Here is a 22,575-nt window from a genome sequence, read left to right as displayed (position 1 = left end):
TGTCTAAGTGATGGTATTTGACGAGTTGATAGTGAGACCACATTGGTAGATCCTACACACGACACCTTTTAAAAAATGTGCATAATATTTGTATAAAGATTAGGTGGTGGAAATAATTTGACCTGGAGAGAGTGATTTATTGCTTCATTTTTCATCCAGAAAGGCAAGCAGCTACTATGATGAAAATCATTAATCTGATAATTAGAATATAAGAAATTTTTGCCTCACCTGTAATATTATCAGAAATTGAAAAAGTAATTAGTTACACAGATCAACAGAGGGCACTTTGACAGTTACACTTTGCCATCAAAACACAGTAAGCATGTGTCTTTGTGATGTCTCTGTGTGTTTGAGTTCTCAGTGTTTGATATGTCAGTCTGTGCATTTGATGTGTAATGTGGCTTAGCTGTGACTAGTTGTCTGTCAGGGTGTTACATATGTGTGTAGACACTGATCCCATGATCCTCCATCACACATGCAGGCAAACACAACGCACATACTGTGACTCACATCTTGGAGAGCACGTCATCAAGAGGGCTCTGCTCTGCTCTGTTCTGTCTTCAATCCCCATTACCCACGCTCCCCTGTTGCCTTATTCACCGATTCGCATTGCACACACACATGAATGACACAGTGGCTCAGTGGGCGAGAGGAACTGAGCCGTGCCTGACTACTTTGTGCAGACCCCTTTTTAGAGTTGAGATATGATAGGAGCGAGGAGTAGCGAGTGGCAGGCAGCCAGCCCAGCCGTGACGAGGAGGTGGGATGGTTTGAGGTTTGGTAGGATGGGGAGGAAGTGGGTAGTGAGAGAGGCAGTATGTCCAGAGTCCCACAGGAAGACCTTTAGGGGAGAGATTCATCCTCCATGTGTTCAAACACAGGTTGGGCATTTGACAGTCCAGTGGCTGAAACTTGCACCTTTTTTTTTACGTATAGCCTTAAAATGTTGAGCTACGGTACAGTGTTGTATTTTTCCATCTGAGTAAGAGGACTTTTTAGTCTTGCTTGTGCTTTCTGACATAACAAGAGTTCAGGCAGCAGAGGAAGCCCTTGGGGTTTTTTTGTTGGGGTGCTTGTGTTGCACCCACACAAACATACATACTCTCCAGAGATAAAGCAGGCATTAGCTGTTCTGATAGTGCTGCACTTCAGGATACACAGCAGACTGAGGGATACAGGAAGTCCAACTAGATGTATATTGGTTTTCGAGATGATATAACCATAACATTGGAAATATAATGATTATGAAATTATACAAAGATAGGAAGTCTATGAAAATAACTTTTCCATTGTGCCCTGCAGTACCATTTTAAAGAGTTATTGTTTTGGCATACTCCGCTCAGTGGGGCACTGCAGTGTAACAGGCAACCTGAGAGCTCATGTTGCATTAATTGCCTCCCTGGAGTTAAGTACCTCATGTTGCACTGCGTATGATGCCCAGCATCAGGGGGTGACAACAGTGACAGGAGGTGGAGTGAGTGTGACATGCCACTGCCTTTCGGAGGATGTTGGGCAGCTTGTCTCACAGCCTGCCCTGTCCCCAGAAGCTTCACCCTTCCATCAGGGACTGTTTGACCCAGCCCGGGGCAGTCAGTGTCACAACAGGAGAGAGGGTGGGGGGGGTGTGGAGGACTACCAAAATACCCCCACATCACTGCGGCAGCAACAGGCAGCCAAGCCAGAAGCACTCGTGCAGACATGCACGCATATAAACAGAAATTCTGACATCTCTACCAGGAAAATCCCCGGGGCTGTGAATAGATGGTGAGAGAGTGCAGCAGAGGTGCGATCGATCAAGGGAAAAAAGACAGTGTAGCAATGTAGGAAAAACCAGAGGCAGAACTGTTAGAAAAGGTTAATAAATGAATTGTTAGAAGTAAATTTTTAAAAAAATTACAACAGATTTTTTTTCTCTCCTTTTTGGGCCTGACCTTTGTTATTTATGCACACGTCCACAGCAACTGATTCGTTCCATCACCTCCTGGTCACCAGCTTTATGACTTTGCATTTAAATTCTATCAGACCCTCCAGGACCGAGGGGTCTGTGCCTGGGGCAGAGTTACACACAGAGTGACAGGGCTAACTGTTACCATCACACCGCAAACGAAGAAGAGAGCAGGACGAAGACGGTCCCTCAGCACTGCATTGAAGGGCGTTAACAGCTGACCGGTGGCAATCAGCTGTCAGTGCCTCTCCATCACAAATAGATTCTAATTCTGTGGGAAACACTAAATGCTCACAAAAATCTGTGACAGCATCACTATATCACAGTATTTGTACCATTTTCACTTGCACCCTGATTTCATTGCAAGAAAACGCTTATAAACAACAACATGCATTGCAGTTTTTCAGAAAAGCTGCTGTGAAATCAGGCATGTCAGGCTGCTACAATCCCAAAAAGAGCCTGCGAAATCCTGAAGGGACTCTTGAGTAAATAGTACTCAGTTTCAATAGTGTGTGAAGTGACACCTAACAGACACATTTTGCCTGCTTGGTTTTGATTGAGAGGCTGGAGCTGAACAGCATGTCATCCAACCTAGCTGTCCGGCTAATTGTAACAGCATGTTAATGAGACACAACATTAGCCTGCTACTCTTTGACCCTCTGTTGCCACAGCACTTCCCCAAAGAAGGCCTGGAAACAATCAGACCTGAACAGACCTCCCCCTCTTGCCACTTGCTCAGTCTGCTTTCTGTCTCAGAGAGCTTTCTCCACATATCCCCAATACCCCACTTAACATAGATGTCCATCTGCTTGATTTTTCACAAATAGCAGAATAGCAAACCAGACGAGAGACCAACTGGGTCTTTGGATTGCTTAAAAAAATAGGCTAGATTTGTTAAATGTAGTTTTCTGTCTCATGAGGCGAAAGAAGCAGGCTAGTGAAATCAAAGAGCGTGACATTTAGGTTGAAATGTGATCTTTTGATTACGGCCTCCAGATTTATCTCGCTCTGCGAGCACTATGATGGGTTTGGGGGCAGATGATTTGTTGGAGGAATCGAGAGCATGACACAAGCAAGAGCATGACAAAAGAGACAAAGATAGAGTTAGCATCATTGCTGTGGTCCGTCTGCTTCTCATAAGAAGTGGTTGACAAGTTATTTTCACTCCAGGGTTACTTCTGCGAAAGAGTTTGAATTGTATTATCCCCCAGTTGAACCTACATCACCCTCCTAACCCTCACAGTCTTGGCAAGGGTGCATGTATTACCATGTGCCTGTGGGTCTTGGCACTAGCTCTCACAACAATTGCATGCAAGTACTTCTTGAGGGCAAGAAAATAAATGCTTGAATAACTCTATTTTAACACATAGAGAGCAACCTTTTTGACCTGGGTGGTCCCTGTATCATCAAGCCATAGCACACCATCTGGTGTAAGACCACTGACTAGAATATCCAAAAGGTATTTTCATCCACATTAAAAATGATTTGATCACTATTACAGATTACAGATGTCTAAATTATGATATTGAGTACTTAATGTGTAGGGGAAAGCGATAGAGGTCGTAAAACAAGGACAAAACCAGAGAGCGATGATCGTGTCATATCTTCAGTTTTGCATCGAGTGGTGCTCATTAATCGCAATGGGGTGGCAGGTGTCATCTGCCTCTGCCCGTCAGGTGGAAGATGGATGTCTCTGAGGTATTTCACTGTATGTAGAGTTGAACCACGCTCAGGGGAGATCCATCAGACCTGTACATGCAGTTATGGTTTTGGGGGCGAACACACACTCACCTCTCTGTAGCCCTGGGGTCCTCTGCCCATTCTAGCTTTGTTTCTCCAAACTAAAAACAATCAAAAGACACAGAATCAAGAAGAAAATTGAGATGAGATGGCTTTGGTAACATTTAGTTTACACTGGAGGTGTTGCAAGTAATCAAACATCACCACCGACATGTTTTCAGGAAGTACTTTTTCAACAATGAGTCTCAAAGGCTTTGTGTAGAATCTTAAATATGTCAAAGTAATTTGTGGATTAGTTTTGTTTTGATTTTGATGTACTGTTGTATGTGGTATGCATTATTCAACAAGCCTATTTTCCAAGGCCTTAACCAGGCCATCTGCATTCAGGCTATCTAGCTAACCACAGCCTTGTGTGAAAATAGGGCAGCGCTGTCTGTCTGCTTTCTGCCAGCTAGGCTCACGACCTAAAAGCTGCAAAAGTTCAGCCATGTCATGGCAGGTGGTGTGTGGTGCATCTGTTTTACTACTTTCACAAGTTTGGTGTTTGCCTGGGTTGTAGAGTGACAGTCCCTCTAGATTAAAGCTTCCAAAGACATTTCAGTGTCTTTGGAATCGGCTGGCAAGAAATGTATTTGAGAGGTTACCCACAGGATGAATATTTATCTCATAAGGTAACTTGAAAGCAATTTCAAAGCACTCAGCTTTGTTTGAGAGATGAAACCATTTTGACTTGAGCCAAGCCGAAATCATATTTCCAGTTTCGTATCCTATCATTACAGCAAGCAGTCTTGTTTTAAAAAAGAAACAGACCTCATGCAGCATGCATTACAGTACATTACGATTTGTCTCAAAGGAAAACCCCAGAAGTTACTCTGCCCTCCACATGACGTTATGTAGTTTAAAAACACGAGCAGAATAATTAGACAAGGAGATGTGCATTTTAAATAAGCATACAATTATCTCTGAGGCTGTTGGCCTGTCATAAATATATTATGAAAAGTACTGATTGTTTTTTGCCGTTTGAATAGTGAAATGTCAAAGCAGACCCCCATCGTTCCCATTCACCACTGTGTCCCATCTCCCTAATATGGGCCCCAGCATGTTGGCTCACTGCTGGAGAGCATAAAAGAAAGACAGATTTCCACCAAGTAGCTGATAACTGAGAGTTTAATGACAGCCCATTAATATAAACTGTCATATTTATGCCTTCAGCAGCTCAGCGCAATTTACTGATAGGAATGGTACATCATGTCCATTTTTGCATTTTAGCAGCATAATAGCTTGTGTTTAAATTTAAGCCTTTTTTATTTAATGTTCATATATTTGTCTAGATGTGAAGCCACTCTATGATGAAATAGCTAGCTCAGCCTTTTGTCTCCTTTCTCCTCTTCTGTTCATTATAATCTCACTGAAGTACTCACTGCTGTTTCCTGAAATCAGATACAAAGTGTAACCAAAAAATCTTTCTCCTCCCCAACCCTCCCCCTACCCATTCTGTTTCCAGGATGGTTCCAAACAGAGGCAGGTGAGGAAGAAAACAGTGTCCTTCAGCACAATGCCAAGCGACCGCAAGATCAACAGCACAGCTGCCTGCATGGCCTTCATGATGGAGGGTTGTGAGATGAAGAAGGTGCGCTCCAACTCACGCATGTACAACCGCTACTTCCTGCTGGATCCAGACATGCACTGGCTCCGTTGGGAGCCATCCAAAAAGGATTCAGAAAAGGCCAAACTGGAGATCAAGGGCATTAAGGAGGTCCGTTTAGGAAAGAAAACTCCAGTTCTGCGCAGCAATGGTCTCTCAGATCAGTTCCCTGATGAATGTGCATTCTCAATCATCTATGGGGATAACTATGAGTCCTTAGATCTGGTAGCTAGCACAGCAGATGTTGTCAGCACCTGGGTGATGGGCCTGAGGTACCTGGTGTCTTATGGTCGGCACACCGTGGACATGATGGAACCCAGCCAACCGAGTCTACGAACATCTTGGATTGGCTCAGTGTTTGAGCTAGCAGACATGGAAAAGGAGGGACACATAGACCTGTTCAGGGCTACCCAGATAATCAAGGGGCTCAACCCTGGAATGAAAGAGTCCAGGATAGAGCTGAAGTTCAAGGAACTCCAGAAAGCTAAAGACCAATACGGAGAGGCAATTAACATGGACACCTTTGTTGAGGCCTACTGTGAGCTCTGCACACGACCAGAGATCTTCTTCCTACTGGTGCAGTTCTCCAGTAACAAGGAGTATCTGGACAGTAAAGATCTAATGCTATTCGTGGAGGTGGAGCAGGGTGTGGAAGGTGTTACGGAGGACATGTGCAGGGAAATTGTTCAGAAATTTGAGCCATCTGCCGAAGGTAGGGACAGGGCCTACCTCTCCATTGATGGCTTTACACACTACCTCCTCTCCTCTGAATGCCACATCTTTGACCCCCAACACAAACGTGTGTGCCAGGATATGACCCAGCCTCTGTCCCACTACTACATCAACTCGTCACATAATGCCTCCCTTCTGGAAGACCATTTCTGGGGTTCGTCAGACATCAGCAGCTACATTCGAGCTCTAAGAATGGGCTGTCGCAGCATTGAGGTCATTGTTTGGGATGGCCCTGACAATGAACCAGTGGTGTATGTGGGTAGTTCTGTGGCGTCACATCTAGCTTTCTCTAAAGTCCTGGACATTATAAACCAATATGCTTTTGAGAGCTCAGAGTATCCCCTGATTCTCTGCTTAGTGACCCACTGCTGCATCCCCCAGCAGAGGGTCATGGCACAGCACATGAAAAAGATTCTTGGGGACAAGCTGTACATTGAACCCCCCAACAAGGAGGAAAACTACCTACCCTCCCCTGAGAAGCTCAAAGGTAAAATCCTCATCAAGGGTAAGAAGCTACCGCCCAACTGCACTGACATTGAGGGAGATGTGACGGATGAGGAGGAGGGACTGGAAATGTCCCGAAGAGTGGGAGCTGATGAGAAGGACCAGATAAATGGCTTAGGCTACAAGAGACTCAGGTTGTGCAGGGAGCTCTCTGACCTTGTATCTCTCTGCAAATCTGTCCAGTTTAGGGATTTTGAGATCTCTAAGAGGGACCAGAAATACTGGGAGATTTGCTCCTTCAATGAGGTAGATGCAAACAGGTTTGCCAATGAGTTCCCAGAGGAATTTGTTTGTTATAACAAGCGCTTTCTCTCACGGATATATCCCACACCAATGAGAATTGATGCCAGCAACATGAACCCCCAGGATTTCTGGAAGTGTGGCTGCCAGATTGTGGCCATGAACTACCAGACACCAGGCCTGATGATGGACCTCAACCTCGGTTGGTTTAGGCAGAATGGCAACTGCGGGTATGTTTTACGGCCAGCTATCATGAGGGAGGAAGTGTCCTACTTCAGTGCCAATGCACGGGATTCCCTACCAGGGGTGTCTGCACAGCTTCTCCACATCAAGGTCATCAGTGGGCAGAATCTGCCCAAGCCTCGTGGCTCTGCGGCTAAGGGTGATGTGGTGGAGCCCTACATATATGTGGAGATCCACGGCATCCCAGCTGACTGTGCTGAGCAAAGAACCAAGACTGTGTCCCAGAATGGTGACAACCCCATTTTTGAAGAGAGCTTTGAATTTCAGATCAATTTACCTGAACTTGCAGTACTGCGCTTTGTGGTGCTGGATGATGACTACATTGGAGACGAGTTCATTGGCCAGTACACCATCCCATTTGAGTGCCTACAGCCAGGCTATAGACATGTCCCCCTGCAATCTCTGACAGGAGAGTTCCTACCCAACACCACCCTGTTTGTCCATGTAGCCATCACCAACAGGCGAGGTGGAGGAAAGGCTCATAAGAGAGGCATTTCTGTCAGGAAGGGTAGGAAGGCCCGGGAGTACACCACCACTAAGACCACAGGGATCAAAGTAGTGGATGAGCTCTTCAGGGCTTCAACCCAGCCCCTCAGGGAGGCCACAGACCTCAGAGAAAATGTGCAGGTAAGGAGCTATTTTCTTTAAGTATTTATAACACATAATCAGATGTAAAGATTAATGGCTTCCGTCTTGGCTGAGAAGTAATGTTACCTAGCTCAGTGGTGCTAGGTGAGCTAGCATTACATGCATGGTTCTGGGTGTGGCTCAGTAAAAAGAAAATAGTTCCTATATGAAACTGATCACAACAAGGTCTGTGAATTATCTTGAGTTACCGGTTCATGATTTCTGGAGAGAGACTTTGCTGTTGAGTTTTTTAATGTATTTTTTGGAGCTTTGAGCACCAGAAGCTTAGTGCCATCTAGCTCCGTTAAAGTCCAAAGAAAACAGACATTTCTATGGCCGATATCTTCAACACTTGGCAGCTAACACCAAAACAATCTAGACTGATAAACAATACTGCAGTTGAAATGTTTTTTTTTTACCTATAAGTGTACCTATAAGTTGAGATACAAAAAGACAGACAAACCTTTTCAACCAAATAAAATTCTATAACCCTTTATTGCTTCTACAATCTGATGTAAGTGTTTCTGGTTAGACTAATTTCACTTGCTGTTGTGGATAAAGGCTCGTCACTAATTGTGCTCTATTAATGTTTTAGCAGAGAACGGTAATAAAGTGACATTGCTTTACAATTATGAAGTTTATGAATAGTGTAATCATTAATGAGGGACAATTACTGCCCAGGGGAGAGAGGACTGGGTTGCTAGGCACTTAGTGCACTACTTAAAAACTCCTCTGGATGAGCAAATGAAGATTAGTAACCACAGAGTATTTGGCTGATGACCAATAGCCAGAAGCCTTCCATTGCATGTATCATTTTGTTTGTGATGACTGAGGGGTGTGATATGAAGCTTGTCTCATTTGTTAAGTCTACAAATTACAACACAGGGAGAGCCGGTGAGCCTTTTTGAATGCCACATTGGGTGTTGTTTGGTTGACAGTTAAGAGTGGCAGGCGCTTTTCTTTTCTTGACAGCTAACAACATAAAAAATAATCATGCTGTACACTTTTAACTGTTAAAACATCTAAATCAACAATGTTTCTGTCAACCCTTAAAAAATGTGAATCAAATTGTGTAGTTAAAAAACTACAATGACGTGTTAGGGCCACTACAGGTTTAAAAAATGAAATAAAATAAACAGAGCTGGGAGAAGAGAGTAATATTCCAATTGAAAATGCTAACATTTACACTCTGAGATTATGATAAATTTGAGTGAAAAGACTCAGAAATTTTCTCAGATCAAAGTAACAAATTTCTGAGAAAGAAAACATCAGATTCCTTTCTTCTTCTTCTTCTTCTTCTTCTTCTTCTTCTTCTTCTTTTTTTGCCAAGAAACAACATAGCTTCACTTTACAAGGTTGGACCAACTCCATCACATTGCAGACACCTCCGCTGACCATGTATTATGCCTGCAGTAGATGACCTAAAAATATACTTTGCCATCAGATTTAGCAGTAAGGAAAAACTCATGGTTTTAGCCCAGTATCACCATATTAACATGAGGACTTTGAGGAGACATTGCTCTGAATTGGGCCTATTTAGAGGAAAACAACATACTGCTTTTAATAAGGTGATAGCTTTTGTGCATCAGGAACTACAACACAATTGGCAGATTAAAAGATATCGCTGGTTGCGTTTACAGGCAGTTTAATTTAATGTTGTACTGCTGGTGCCTAGAAACTGTGAGGATTGATTAATTTGATGATCTGTCATATTGTTTCCTGCTGTGCCACAAATCCCATTTTTCTTGGGATATTACCCTCCTCCCTCAGCTCTGTATTATTATATTTTTTTTTAACTTTTTTTAATGGTCCTTATATACCCACGTTTAAAAAACCTGATTACTAAACAAATGCAATTTATTTTTGTGGCTCTGAAAGTGCCTTGGCAGTCAAGTAACCAACAAGAGTACTTACTTGATATTGGCAAAAAAATAACAAAAAAATATTTTCTTCATCACATATAAATGCCGGGGCTGTCAAGCGATTAAAAAAATGAATCTAATCAATCACATGCTCTGTGATTAATGAATCCAAATTAATCTCGTATATCAGCTGTTGATAGCTGTGAAAGTATTTTTTCCAATGAATTTTGGCAGATGTGTCGTAATTAAAAGCTGCTTGATTTTGGATACAATGGATACAATTGTCCCCTTGTCCAATGGTACGAAAATTCCTTACTGCAGAAATTGCAGAGAATGGTGCTCCTGTCAACAGTTCCATCTAGGCATTTTTAAATGTAAATGTTCCATTCACAGGACCAAGCAGCATCGTCACGTCTGCCTCCATCATGTGACAAAGCCACTGTGGCCTTCAATGACGCACAGGGTCAAAGGGCACCACGGAAAACAATTTATCAGCGTTAATTTTTTTTAATGCATTATTTTTTCTGTGATTAATTCATCTAAATTAACATGTTATTTTGACAGCTCTAATAAATGCACACAAATATGCTAGTCTTGCTTTAAAAATGAAGTAGTAGGTCATTGACAAATGTTATTCCTGATTATCTTCTCTGATCTCCTTAACCTGATATCTACAGTTACACCAGGTGTTTTGCACGCAAGTAGCCAGGATGCAGGTGTAACAAAATCAAATATGTAATTTTTATTTCTTGTGTCAGAAGACATTCAGTTAGACCAACTCTTCTTTGTTCCAACAGAAGCAAATGTAGCACACTCCTTTTTATGTATCAAGGTCATAAATACCAAGGTCTGTCCGTCTGTCTTCAGTGAGCAGTAACCTCAGTCTAATGGCACAGCAAACAAAAGACCAGACCAATCTAAATAAGCAGAGATGTGATTAGAGATCCTGTGGCATGCTGTCATGGATTTTTCAGTTGTGGAAATGGTTCTGAAAGAGGACATCATTTTCCTCTCCAAGACCCCAGCACAGAGAGAGATATATTTGTGTTCTAGAGGTGAAATTGATCCTGTTATTTTAGAGGTAGTAGCATTAGCAAATTACGGCCTAAATGGGATACGAGGAAGGTAATTTCAGGGAAATCAGTGGAAATAAAAGTGTCAATACAGGCAAATAATGAACAATTCAAAAAAGTGTTTCCTCACCAGGCAAAAGATTATAATATTTGGCCCAATGAAAGTGTTGCTTGTTTGAATAATTTGAATTAGCGACAAATGGATACCTCAACAGTTTGTCCTGATTGGGTTCTTATCTTTGTTTGGGTGTGAGTCAGCACGAGAACATTTCACAAATAAGACATGAAATATTGCTCACTGTGAAGACAGCCCTGTAAAGCTGACACAGACTTTTAAACACATACTAACTTTTGTAAAACTCCAAATACCTTATGCTACATATGAAATAATCACAGGCATATCATGTGTCATAGCAGACACTCTCATCTGCTCTGTGGCTTTGTAAGTGAATCTATAGGCTGACAAAAACATGGGAGCACATGATTGGATGTGAATTGGTGCCTTTTAACCTGATCAAACAACACTGGCACCACGGCCGCTCCCCTAACCACAACATCCTCGGGATTGAAATGTAAATTTTTCTTTTTGAAATGAAGAGATAAAAGTTGATGAAATAAATGAAAGAGGTGAAGTTGAGAGGGATGCTTTAAAGAGGATAAATGAAGAATAAGGCTTTTGCCTTTTAAATGTAAAAAAATAGACCATTGTGAGAGCTTTGTAGAGGCCAGCTGTGTGGAGCCTGGTGCCTTTAATCTGGAGAGAGCTGGAGGGCAGAAGCAAGGCCTGTGGCCAACAACCCACAAGGCAACAACCAGGCTGGCTCTGGAAGCTTTGCCACCCCTGACTTAAAGCCAAGATTAACGTGTGAAAGAAATACCTTTCGTACTCACAAAATTACCAGATATCATGGCATACAACTTTAGCCATGACAGTAGTGCACACAAGTCAGATGTCGCCGTCAAAAGTGTTATTTCATTTCACTAAGTTCCTTTAGGACTCCTTTTATGCTCAAACAGTGAAGCTGCCAGGTGGTCTGATTTGAATAATGACAGGAAGACAAGTGTGTTTGACTGTTAAAAAGATGATGAAGAGATCAGTGAACGTTGACCAGTGGGCAGATATGATAGGTTGCCATGTTTTATATGTGGATCTAGGCAGCAAATCAATTATTTTTTCTGTTGGAGACTTGAATGAAGTCCTTTCCGGAGTGCTGCTGCCCATGAACTTAAGTGTTGATGGAGGTGGAGGAGAGCTGCCAGCCTTGAGTTTCTTTTTTATTCGATGAAAAGTGTGTGTGTGTGTGTGTGTGTGTGTGTGTGTGTATGTGTATGTGTATGTGTGTGTACGTGTGCCATCATCGGCACATTCACCACCACTCAATGCTGCGAGCCAGAGAGAAGATGAGAGAGATTGAAGCGGAGAGAGGGGAGCAGACAGAAACAAAAGCAGTGTTGTAACCAGACCCAGACGTTCATTTGGGGAATGTTGGACGGGGAGTAAAGAGGGGGGAAGGGGTAATTAAAAACACAAGCATCTCATTGGTGTTTTTTAACACCATGGCTTGGAAACGGTATGGCTTTTATAGCACAACAATTATCGGAAAAACATTGACGCATGTGGTCCCCTACACACACATAAGTGGAATTACATAAAGCATAATGAATGCTAATAAGTTCAGCTCAGACCACACTGAGACGTAAACACGTGCAATCACACATGCTCATAGTTCACACACACACACACACACACACACACACACACACACACACACACCGGGTTTTAATCCAGAGCCCCAGAGCTGCCCCGCTTCCACCATTGTGTTTCCTCTTGTGGCTGTGCTCAATGGCCCCGGGAGGTGTTAACTGTGGTTGAGGCTTAGCATACAGATGCCGACTGCATCCCCTGGCCACCCTCTCTGTCTAGAGGAAGGTCGGGCCACGCAGTGACAGCACATCCTTTGGGGAAGGCGGGTGGTGGGGTGGAATTTTCTGTGGGCCTGGAGGGCTGGCCCAGGGAGACAGCTGGTTCCCACACTGCAGAGTGCCGAGTATGTGGATGGATTCCCAAGTACCAACACTGGCACTTTTTTTCTCTTTCACGCTCTGTTACCTGCCTTGTGTTTCCAATTGCCCTCCCTCTTCATGTCTCTTTGCAGACTCAGCCTCGACTGCTCTTTTTCGCTCTCTTCCTTCACTGTCCCTCACTTTTCTCTCACCTCACTCTGTCACGCTCTCCTCTTTTTTGGCTGTCTTTTAACCAAAAAAAAAAAAAAAAAACTGACAGGGTGCTGTGCTAAAAACTGTGGGCCTGGTTTGGCCACTTAAATTCCCATGCTGGCAGAGGAATGAAACGCCTTGAGAGGCAGTTGCTCAGTTGCTGGGGCTGCAAAACCTTTGAATCCAGACGTGAAGAAACTCTGGCTTTGGTGGACTGGAGAGCAGGCTGGCTGCTCACAAACACTGAATCTGCTCTGTTGTAAGAGTTGTGTACTTAAAAGAAATCCTCAAATCGGGGGAAAAACCACACAAATCTACCCCCCTTAAAGTTATAAATGTAAATCATCAGGCGGAGACCCCTCAGTTGATTGAGATTATTCGAGTTGAGCGTCGTTTTTTGTTCTGTTGTTTGTTTTTTGTGTGAGTCAGTGTGCAGTGTACTTCTGGGGACTTTCTTGTCCCCAGATTTAGCTGAGTGATCACTCTTTGCTTTCAAGCTGCTCTCCAGTACAGGCTGCTGCAGGCCCAGACACTGAGTGAGATGGAGGTAGCTGCCTAGGGAAAGAGAAGCTTTGCCCAGTCAGATTCCAAGATAACGCTATCTTCTGGCCGGAAAATTATATTGTCTCTGGCTTTTGATGGATATCTAATGTCATTAAAATGAAAAAAAAAAAAACCCAAACATTTACGATTCATCGTTAGCACAGTTAGTACGCACTGAGAGCTAACTTTGCTTGTTTGCTATATTACATGAACATCACTCTGAGTGTCCTGTTGAACCCTGTTCAAACTCTCAAACTCTATATGGAAAAAAGGAACAAATAGGCCAATATTCATATTGAACATCCAAATCCATTTGGACTGACACAATTCTGAGTTGGGCTGTAATAGTGATGTCCACTTATGCAATAAACATATTGCAAAAAACTGCAATGTTGCACTCAGGGATTTTTAATTTGGTAGAGAGAATCGGTAGAAAATTGCACTTTAAAAGTGTTAACTATCATTCTTTCTTATTGGTGCCTTTTGTGTTCAGCTCAATGTTCAATTTGATCAAGAAAAGAATGTTGGAAATAAATTCTTTTCAATTTTAACTCAACAAGCAATTTGTTCTTTCTTTCTGAAAGCAGCAGAAAGGCAGACCTGAGTGCAATTTAACGTGTTTATTTATCGCAAACAATATTGTTATTGCAATGTTTAACATCATTATCATATATTGCACATTTTCCCTCATATCATGCTACCCTACTTGATAAAAAGCATTAATAGTGGCTGTGTAGAAATCGGACTGGATGGTAAATTAAAAAACACACTCTGTTCTTTGCTCTGTTTCCAAATCTCCATCAAAACCTGCCAAATGAGGCTTTTGTGAAATGTAGGTGTATAAAAAAAAACAAATTCTTCTTACAGGTTTGACTGAAAACAAGTGAAATCAGCCCACCGTCCTTTTTTCACTCTCTGTGATGACACTACATTTCATTAATTTTGTAGATGCATTTGACACATTTTGGGAGCAATTTGGGGTTCAGTGTCTTGCTCAAGGACACTCAAACATGTGGAAAGGAGGAGCTCATGGTTCGAGTCACTAACTTTGTGATTGATTGCAGACCCGCTCTACTAACTGAGTTGCAGCTGCGCCAGATGAAAAATAAGATTTGCTATCGGTACTAGATTAAATAAACAGGACATGTTGAGATGGAATTCTTTATTTATCTAGCAGCAGATAGCTAAAATTGTCCATGTAGAAACAAGAACATCAGAAGAAGAATGCTTTGGTGATTACTTAATTTTTGATGTAAGATGTTTGTTGTAAGATGGATATTGGCAGTGAGAGAAGAAAGATAAATACACAGATATGTGCAGGAAAAGGCGAGAAAAGAGAAGGAGAAATTAAGAAAGAGAGGGGTTAGGGGCTGAATGTACCCTCAGGCTGTGGTCAGAGGTTTGCCTCCGAAAACTCTGTTGGCTGTTGAATGAGCAGACTGACGTTATGGGAAACCGATCACCAAGCCGTCAACAAGACAAACACTCGCCACTATCTTATCTCGTTTCTGGTCTGAGGGGAGTATCACAATCCCTCTTATTAAATCTTCTCACTCAAGGTCATATGCAAAAAGTGGTAGCAATATTTGCCATTCCATTAGGACCACAAGCATTTCATTTGCCAAGCACAATAACTCTGCAGATATTTGCCATATGCCATTGCCTATCATAGAAGAAAAGACCTTGAAAAGACTTTTCAAAGTCTAAAGTCTGACAAACTCTCACGTCTTAAGACAATGTGGTGTAATGTCACAGACATTAAGCTCGTGCAAAGACTGAGGATCTTGCAGGGTCACGACTTACATCACACGTCGACGGTGTTCTTGTCAATTCAACATCAATATAATCTATAACAATGAACTGTATTTGTGTACAAACTTTACATTTTTGACTTTGTCACCTCAATTCGCTGCCAGCCCCCTTTGGTGTGCTTAGTTTAGTGGGGGGAGACTGTTGTAATGAGAAGCAAACTATTTTAAAAATCAAGATTTCTTACTGAAATAAATGCCGGTTTGGTGGATCACATACACACCAAATTAAACACTCTTGTTCACTCCACCAGTCCATCAGTTTCTCCTCCTTTCCCACCGTACAAGAGAACCCAGACTTCTTCACACTCTTGCACCTCCCCAGAGTTCCCTCCATGTTTACTATCTACCCAGTTTGATGCTTTCTGTTTGGTGCTGGAGAGAATGCACCTATTGGTTGCTGACCATGTTCATTGAAATTCATTATTTGCATGAGCCAAGTCTAAAAACTTATGGCAATATTAAACATTTAATTTTCTCAAAATGTCAATATGAGAAAAAAGAGTTGAGACAGCTTGGAGTTTTATGACCACCTTACAAAAGTTGTTTGGTGTAAGGCCGGCATCAGTCGCTTTGGTAACTTTGGTACTGTAGTTATAGCTAAGAGGTGCAGAGAATAGAGAATATTTATGTGTATTTATACATTGAATTTATTGAACACTTAATCCTAGTTAATGCTGCTTCCCAGAGCAACTTAATGTTTATCTATTAATTAGCCTACTAAATACTCCACACTAGACCTTAAAGTAAAAACAAAATATGCACAAATGCTCCATACAGCATTGACTATTTTTATTTGTGCCTTTTTTATATGTTCATACCTGAATTGCTTTCCTTTACTGTTGGTGTTTTCTTTCCCAGAATGCCATGGTGTCCTTCAAAGAGTTGTGTGGCCTGACCCCGGCGGCCAACATGAAGCAATGTATCCTGACTGTGTCAACTTGGCTGATGAACAGCGAGCGGTCACTGAGGGTAACAGTGGACTTGAGCGAGACTTACCCCACCATGGAAGCTCAGGGTCCGGTGCCTGAGCTACTGCGCAAAGTGCTCAACGCCTATGACATGGTAACTAACCCGCATGCACATTAAGGAGTGTATTTACCAGCATGTAGGAAACAAAAGTTTTTATACTGCTATTGTTAAAGACTAAATGTGGTATTACACATATGAGCAATCTCCTGAACAAAAGAAATCATTTTAAAAATCAGTATTGACGTACAAATTCAGTACTCTTGCCTACATACACGCTGATATGCATCTTATACAGTGTTCATGTGAGACAATAACACTTGGATTATGGTGTGTAATATCATAATATCTCAGCAGGCATTTAAGTCTGATAACAGTATGCACTTCCTGCTTCGTACAGATCTTTATAGGTGCTGCTCTTACAAAAAGAAAACAGAAAAGCACAAAGAGGAGATTAGCTTCCTTCCTTCCTGAATACTTGTTTGCTTATCATTTGATTCAAGCACGCACACAGCTGGGTCTGTTTTACAAGGCTTCTAAACATGGCTGAAACTACCTATTTGACCAGTCAGATTGTCAAGCTGCAGCCACTTATTGTATAATTTCACATGTCCTTCTACATCCTGCCTCCTCTTTTACACGAACACTGCATTTTTCACCACTTGACATTGGCACAGCCGAAAAGGGGCTTGGAGGACTCTGTCTGTAATTAGTTATCACCCGCTGCTTCCTCTCCCCTCTGCCTCCCCTCCTGCAAGGCTTGGTGGGAGCTGGGCAAGTGGGTCACAAGCTAGGAACAAGGATGTCGTATCCACGCTGCTCGGGTCGTCAGCGCTCCTGCTACCGACACCTACAGGAGTGAGATGACATCAGGAGCGACGCAGTGAGAGGCTCCAAATAGAATCTGCTTGGGCTTTTATGAGACCTCCCACCAGGCGGCAGGTTTTGTGCTGTCGGAGTAACTCTCACGCTCCATTCCACAAAAAAACTTTTTGGGGACAGGCAGAAGAGCAGACCCAGAATCTATAAACTTTTAAAGATCAGAACATGCATTCACTTTTCCTGACCTCTTAATTGCCCAGCACATACAAATATTCCTATATATTTAACTATATCAGTGGTCAGCAGTTTTTGTCAGTTATAGTCTAAGGAGTTAATAAAACCATGTGCATGTATCAACATATGGTCTTGTCCTGAGGCTTAGGGCTCATTAGCTGGCAGTTGGCACACTCCTCGCTCAAGAACAGAGGACCCAGTGTATGTGTGTGCATGTGTGTAAATGCATGTGACTTCACGGCTGCCAACAACCAGCCATTTACTGTAGGATATCAGTGTGCAGTGCATGTCCTCAGTTACCCCCATGTGGGCTGCAGCCAGCTTGTCTTGTAACCCTGAACTGAACAAAGCGTCAGCACACTGGACTCTGTTTCCAGAAGTCAGGCTCATGTACACACATATGTTTCTGCACATTTATACACATAATGCACACAGATATGTTTCTTCGTTGACACTATTGTCTACATGCGTTCCTCAACCATTCAGAAAAAATGAATCCAAGTGTCTTGAACATAAAGCAGTCATTGTGTATGAACATTCATTTTGTTAGTGTTTTATTTTTATGGATAATTGGCCAAATGTGGACAATGCAACTTTGTGTTGATGTATGTACAGTGCAGCAGAATTGTCTTGATCAGACACTAATGTCAGTTTAGTGAGATTCAGAGCTTCTTTGTTGACTCACAGTTTCGTGCACCAGCACTCACTCACTAACAGTCACACAGGAAGAAATCCACTACAGTAGAGGAAGGGGTGTTACTTTCAAGACCAGAATGCAGTGCAGCTTCTAGACATGTTGCATTCAAGACTCTTGCTTGCTTGACTCTTACTTTCACTATCACCTGTGCATACAAATTCTTGTAAGTGTAGGTTTATTGGATACTTAATGTATAAGACATCAAAGATTCTGCATATTTTTTAATGAAGGTACTTTAATGAAAGCACTGCCCAAATGAGCTCACTTTACAAAACTTAAACCAGTTCTCATAATGACAGCAAAACAAGAACAGGCATACACATGCACACAGTATGAGAGTCTACTTCCTGTCTCCCTGCTAACAAGGAGTGTGAAACTTCATTAGCTTCCTCCTCAGTGCTGCAGGGCTGGTCCAGCTGCTCCTTCTCAGCCTGTGGGATGATGTTTAGGGCTCAAACTACACAGAATTGTCAGATGGTGTTTGTCAGATGCGAAAGTAGAGGTGAAAACAGAAAGTTGCATCTCTGCCACTATTGGATTCCTTGTGGTACCGATACATGTGTGATTCAGATATTCAGAGTCAGAATCAACCATATATTAGAACATATAAGGATCCTGACTCTGGTTCTCTGGTATCTCTCAATGGACTTTACTTTTTATGGACTAATCAACTCTAATGACGCAGCTCAAATAAATAATCACTGTGTAGACTGTATAGATGGATAACATGTCTCCACTTCACTCTCCACCTCCCGCTGTACAAAAATGAAGCCAAAATATCCTAGTTAAGTTTAAGTACAGATTTTTATAGTCTATTAGAGGAATACTTCACCCACAAAATGACGTTAGTCATGCCGCATTATCTTGAATTTGTGAATTTATTGTGAATTTATCTAGCCTTCCTTTGTACTTGCACACAAGGCCAAAGAAATCTTAACTATGTTGTTTACACGCCCAATTAATTGGAAAGAATTTGCTTGCTCTGATTATGATCTTACCCCAATTAAAATTAAAGTAATCAGATGAAGACATTTACATGACAGCTGCGTTGAGTTAATTGGGTTAAGACTGAATTGTTAGTGTGCCTGTAAACATAGCAGCTAACAGCCCAAATACTTCAAAATAAACCCTGGCTGTTGACAGGATCAAATCTAGGAAGATAGGCACCACTCAATATGAAGCATATGAAGTGTTTCCCTCTTGCTATTTCTCTTTGCTTTGTATTTACAGTATATACTATACCATGAAGGTCCGCTGTGTTTGTCCAGGCCTCTGCTCAAAGCTTTTCAGGTGTCCTCCTGGTATAGTGTTGAGATGTGATGCAAATTAATTACATGTCTTTTTTGTCCTCCAGATGATCCAAACCAGCAGAACACTGATTGAGTCAGCTGATGTCGTCTACTCCAAGCTCACACAAGCACAACGGGCAGGTACGCTGCATCTTGGGATGAGCAGAGTTCTCTGCTACAACATCCCCATTTGTCCTCTACATTTTCTACGATCATGTTGATCACAACTAGATGAGCTTTCCAAGCTGATATTTGTTTTGTTTTTTTAAATGACCTTGTAATGATTCCTTCTCATTTTATGAAATTTAAGCAGTAGCACCATGAAACAAAGCCTTATAAGGTAGATTTACTACTGTAAGGACAATGACTGTATCAGACACAAATCAAATTACCTGACTGCCATATTTTCTTTAATTGTATTATGAGAGATAAGATCATAAGACACAAAGCAACGGAAATTCATTTGAGGAGATGAATGTTTTCAGTTGCTCTGCCTTTGGGTCTAGTTGAATCATGTACTGTAAGAACGCACATCTGCAGCTTCCAAACCTATTATGTGTCGTGTCCTCCTGCCTAATAGAATGAGTGTAGTGTGTCCACCGCTACAGCATCTCCATCAACATCGACAGCAGTAGCTGCTGTCAATAGAACAGGCCATCATCAGTGAGTCAGCACCGAGTAGTTATCATTTCAGTGGGCAGGTGAAAACAATCAGCCAGCCACACAAACAAAGGGCTACTGGAGAGAGAGGACAGAGAGCATAAACATCCTTTGAGAGGAAGAGAGAAATGAAAAGGTGTGTGTGAGAGTGTGGAGTGAGAGGGGGAGGGACAGCAAAACAGAGAGAAAAGGATTGAATTAAAAAAGAGTTTCGCCAGTGCTGCGTTTTTAGGAAGGGTGCTCGATGTAAGAGGCTCAGCCTTTTAAGGGGTGAGGATAAAATTGACCATCCCATGATCATTAGGAGAGAGATGGCTTTAAATCAAAAAATCCTGTGGCTTGCCTTCTCCAGCCTCTTTTACATTCAGCACCACTAATTGTTCCTCATTTGCTTTGCTTCGCTTCTCTGCTACAGAGCAGTGGTTCCGCTGAAGAGCTCCTCAAATACTGACTTCTTCATCTCGAATGTTTATACCTCACATCCTCTCTGTAGGCAACCAAAGACATGACTGAAACAAATGTGAAACCTGCAGGTCAAAGCCGTAGCCATGAAGTCTGGGGGGGATATGGCATCACGTTTCTGTGTTGTCGATCTGTCTATCTGCAACTTGACTGGTCTGTGGAGGCATACAATGGCGATGCGGTAGTTCTAGTTCATTATTTTTGATCAATAAGTCGGGGAAAACATTTTGAGCATATTTGAATATGCTAAATATGCCTCCCAAAAAAAATTCATACAAGAATACATATTAAATTACTACCTTGCTACCGTTCCAGACCTATTAAAGAGCTTACTAGCTGGTGTATACATGGAATGCTATGTGTTTGTGTGTTGTTGTGTATGATAAACCCCTAGAGTAGACAGGGAATGCTCACTCACTCACTGGCACATGCCAAACCAATATCCTGAGGCCGATAAGCCAATTTAAGCCCGCTATGCCCAGCATTACTCCCTGGTGTCACACAGAGGCAGGCATATGCTTCACTCACCCCGTCACAACAAGCCAAGCTGATATTCGTGCTGTGCAATTACCCAGGGATGTAGGTTGAACGCCGGGGCTTCAATCACAGAGCTGTCCCCTGGCTCCAAGGTTCCCCAGCCTAGAGCTGGAAGCATCTTCAAAGGCGATGACTGCAGAGTTAAGCAGAGCTTAAACCCCACACAGCCACAGCCACACTCACAGCAATGTCAGTAGCTGGATACCGGAGGCTGATGCTCAGCTTACTGCTGCTGTCTGGTGAAACCTTATTCTTCCAAAATGTCAAATTTCCAGGAGTTACAGTCACAAAATCCGTCTTGTTTTGTGGCTGGCAAGTATGCTTGTTCAAAGTAATTAATTTTGAAAGGGCCTGTAAAGCCCAGGGGTTGAACCATTTTCTCAAAGATCATGTAATGCTTACAATCCAATTTAGGTGAAAACGTGGTAATTCCTAAATTTTAGAGTTACAATGTTTTTTTACATAAGTGCAGCATTATGTAAGAATGATACAATGAGGCAGAGGGTTGGAGCGACAGCCCTGAGGGGCCTCAGCTGCATGCCAAACATAGCACTTTCCCTATCACCCACTCCCACTCCCCTGCCCCCAGCACTAACACACACGCCTAATCCAAACTGCCATTCTCAAACGTACATAACTGCCATTTCTGTTCATTCATGCTTCTGGACATTTGTTGTAGCTAATGTAGTTTTGACTGTGATATGTGAGGCTGAAAAAAAAGGAAAAACGTATTGTACAAATAGCATAGTGCTGTTTTCAAACAGGCTGCCAGAGGAACAGATGCCCCAGCACTATTTACCAAAATCCAATTACTCAACTTTTTATGTGTAAAAGGGCTACATAATGTAATCTATTGCCTCAAATCAAAGTTGGGAAATAACAATTCCAAACATTTAATATAATTTAACCTTGGCCTGAGGGAATATAAAGTTTTGTCAGAATACAAAACATGTACAATTTTTTCTTCTCAAAATTGTTATAATCTTTCCTTTCTTGTTGCTAGTGTTTAACAGCTCTGTCTCCATCAACACATGCAAGCAGAAAGTAAAAGCTGTTGTGCATTTATGATTACAGAAGCAAAAATGTATCTGTGCATGCAGTTCTTGAATATCAATTATAAGCATTTCAAGATATGAAAAATGCTTAATCGGGAAATTACTATTCCTCATGCTTCCTCCGTAAGTCAACATTTTTAGATCTGCTAATTTTAGATCCCCCGCGTTAATAAAGTAATTACTTTCTCATATTAAATCAGACACCTCTGTCCCGCTCCTCCACTTAGAGTGCTCTTTGTTCCCTCCATCTGCTTCTTGTCTCATCAGATCCCTGTTGTCTATATATCAGCTGCTGCTTTTGCTCGCAAACATGCAGTCCATCAACTTTTAAAATATGTATCTTGTCTATGATGAAATGTCGAAAAACAACTAGACTCATATATTTGTATAAGTTGCGCACTTACATTATCCCAGTCATTTCTAATGTTCAAACCCACAGAAATCTGTCATTTTAATCAAGGATACAGTCATTTGGTCACTGTCGCCTGTCAGAGGCGTCATATCCCCTTTGAGTATGCGTCAGGGTCATAAATTGACTTTTTATCCAGTTTTAAACCAAACTTATACAATACGCTCTTTAGATGTTGGTCATTTTTATGCCTACATGACGGCGATAGACATGGCCAGAGGCATTATGTTTTCGGGTGGTCCCTCCGTCCCGTTCTCATGAA

At 42.1% G+C, this 22,575-nt stretch overlaps 1 protein-coding gene across 1 annotated transcript in view; it reads left to right on the top strand.

Annotated features, from left to right (window-relative positions):
- Positions 1-22,575, top strand: part of LOC117268597 (inactive phospholipase C-like protein 2) — an 84,848-nt gene that overhangs the window by 47,373 nt on the left and 14,900 nt on the right. Inside the window, exons 2-4 of the mRNA XM_033645186.2 lie at positions 5,190-7,676; positions 16,041-16,244; positions 19,256-19,331. Coding sequence (XP_033501077.1) covers positions 5,190-7,676; positions 16,041-16,244; positions 19,256-19,331 — 2,767 coding nt within the window. The remainder of the gene's footprint in view (positions 1-5,189; positions 7,677-16,040; positions 16,245-19,255; positions 19,332-22,575) is intronic.

The sequence above is a fragment of the Epinephelus lanceolatus genome, chromosome 18 (genome assembly GCF_041903045.1).
Source record: "Epinephelus lanceolatus isolate andai-2023 chromosome 18, ASM4190304v1, whole genome shotgun sequence".
Classification (NCBI taxonomy): domain Eukaryota; kingdom Metazoa; phylum Chordata; class Actinopteri; order Perciformes; family Serranidae; genus Epinephelus; species Epinephelus lanceolatus.
Note: the sequence above shows the minus strand (reverse complement) of the source record. Positions and strands in the feature narration are given on the sequence as shown.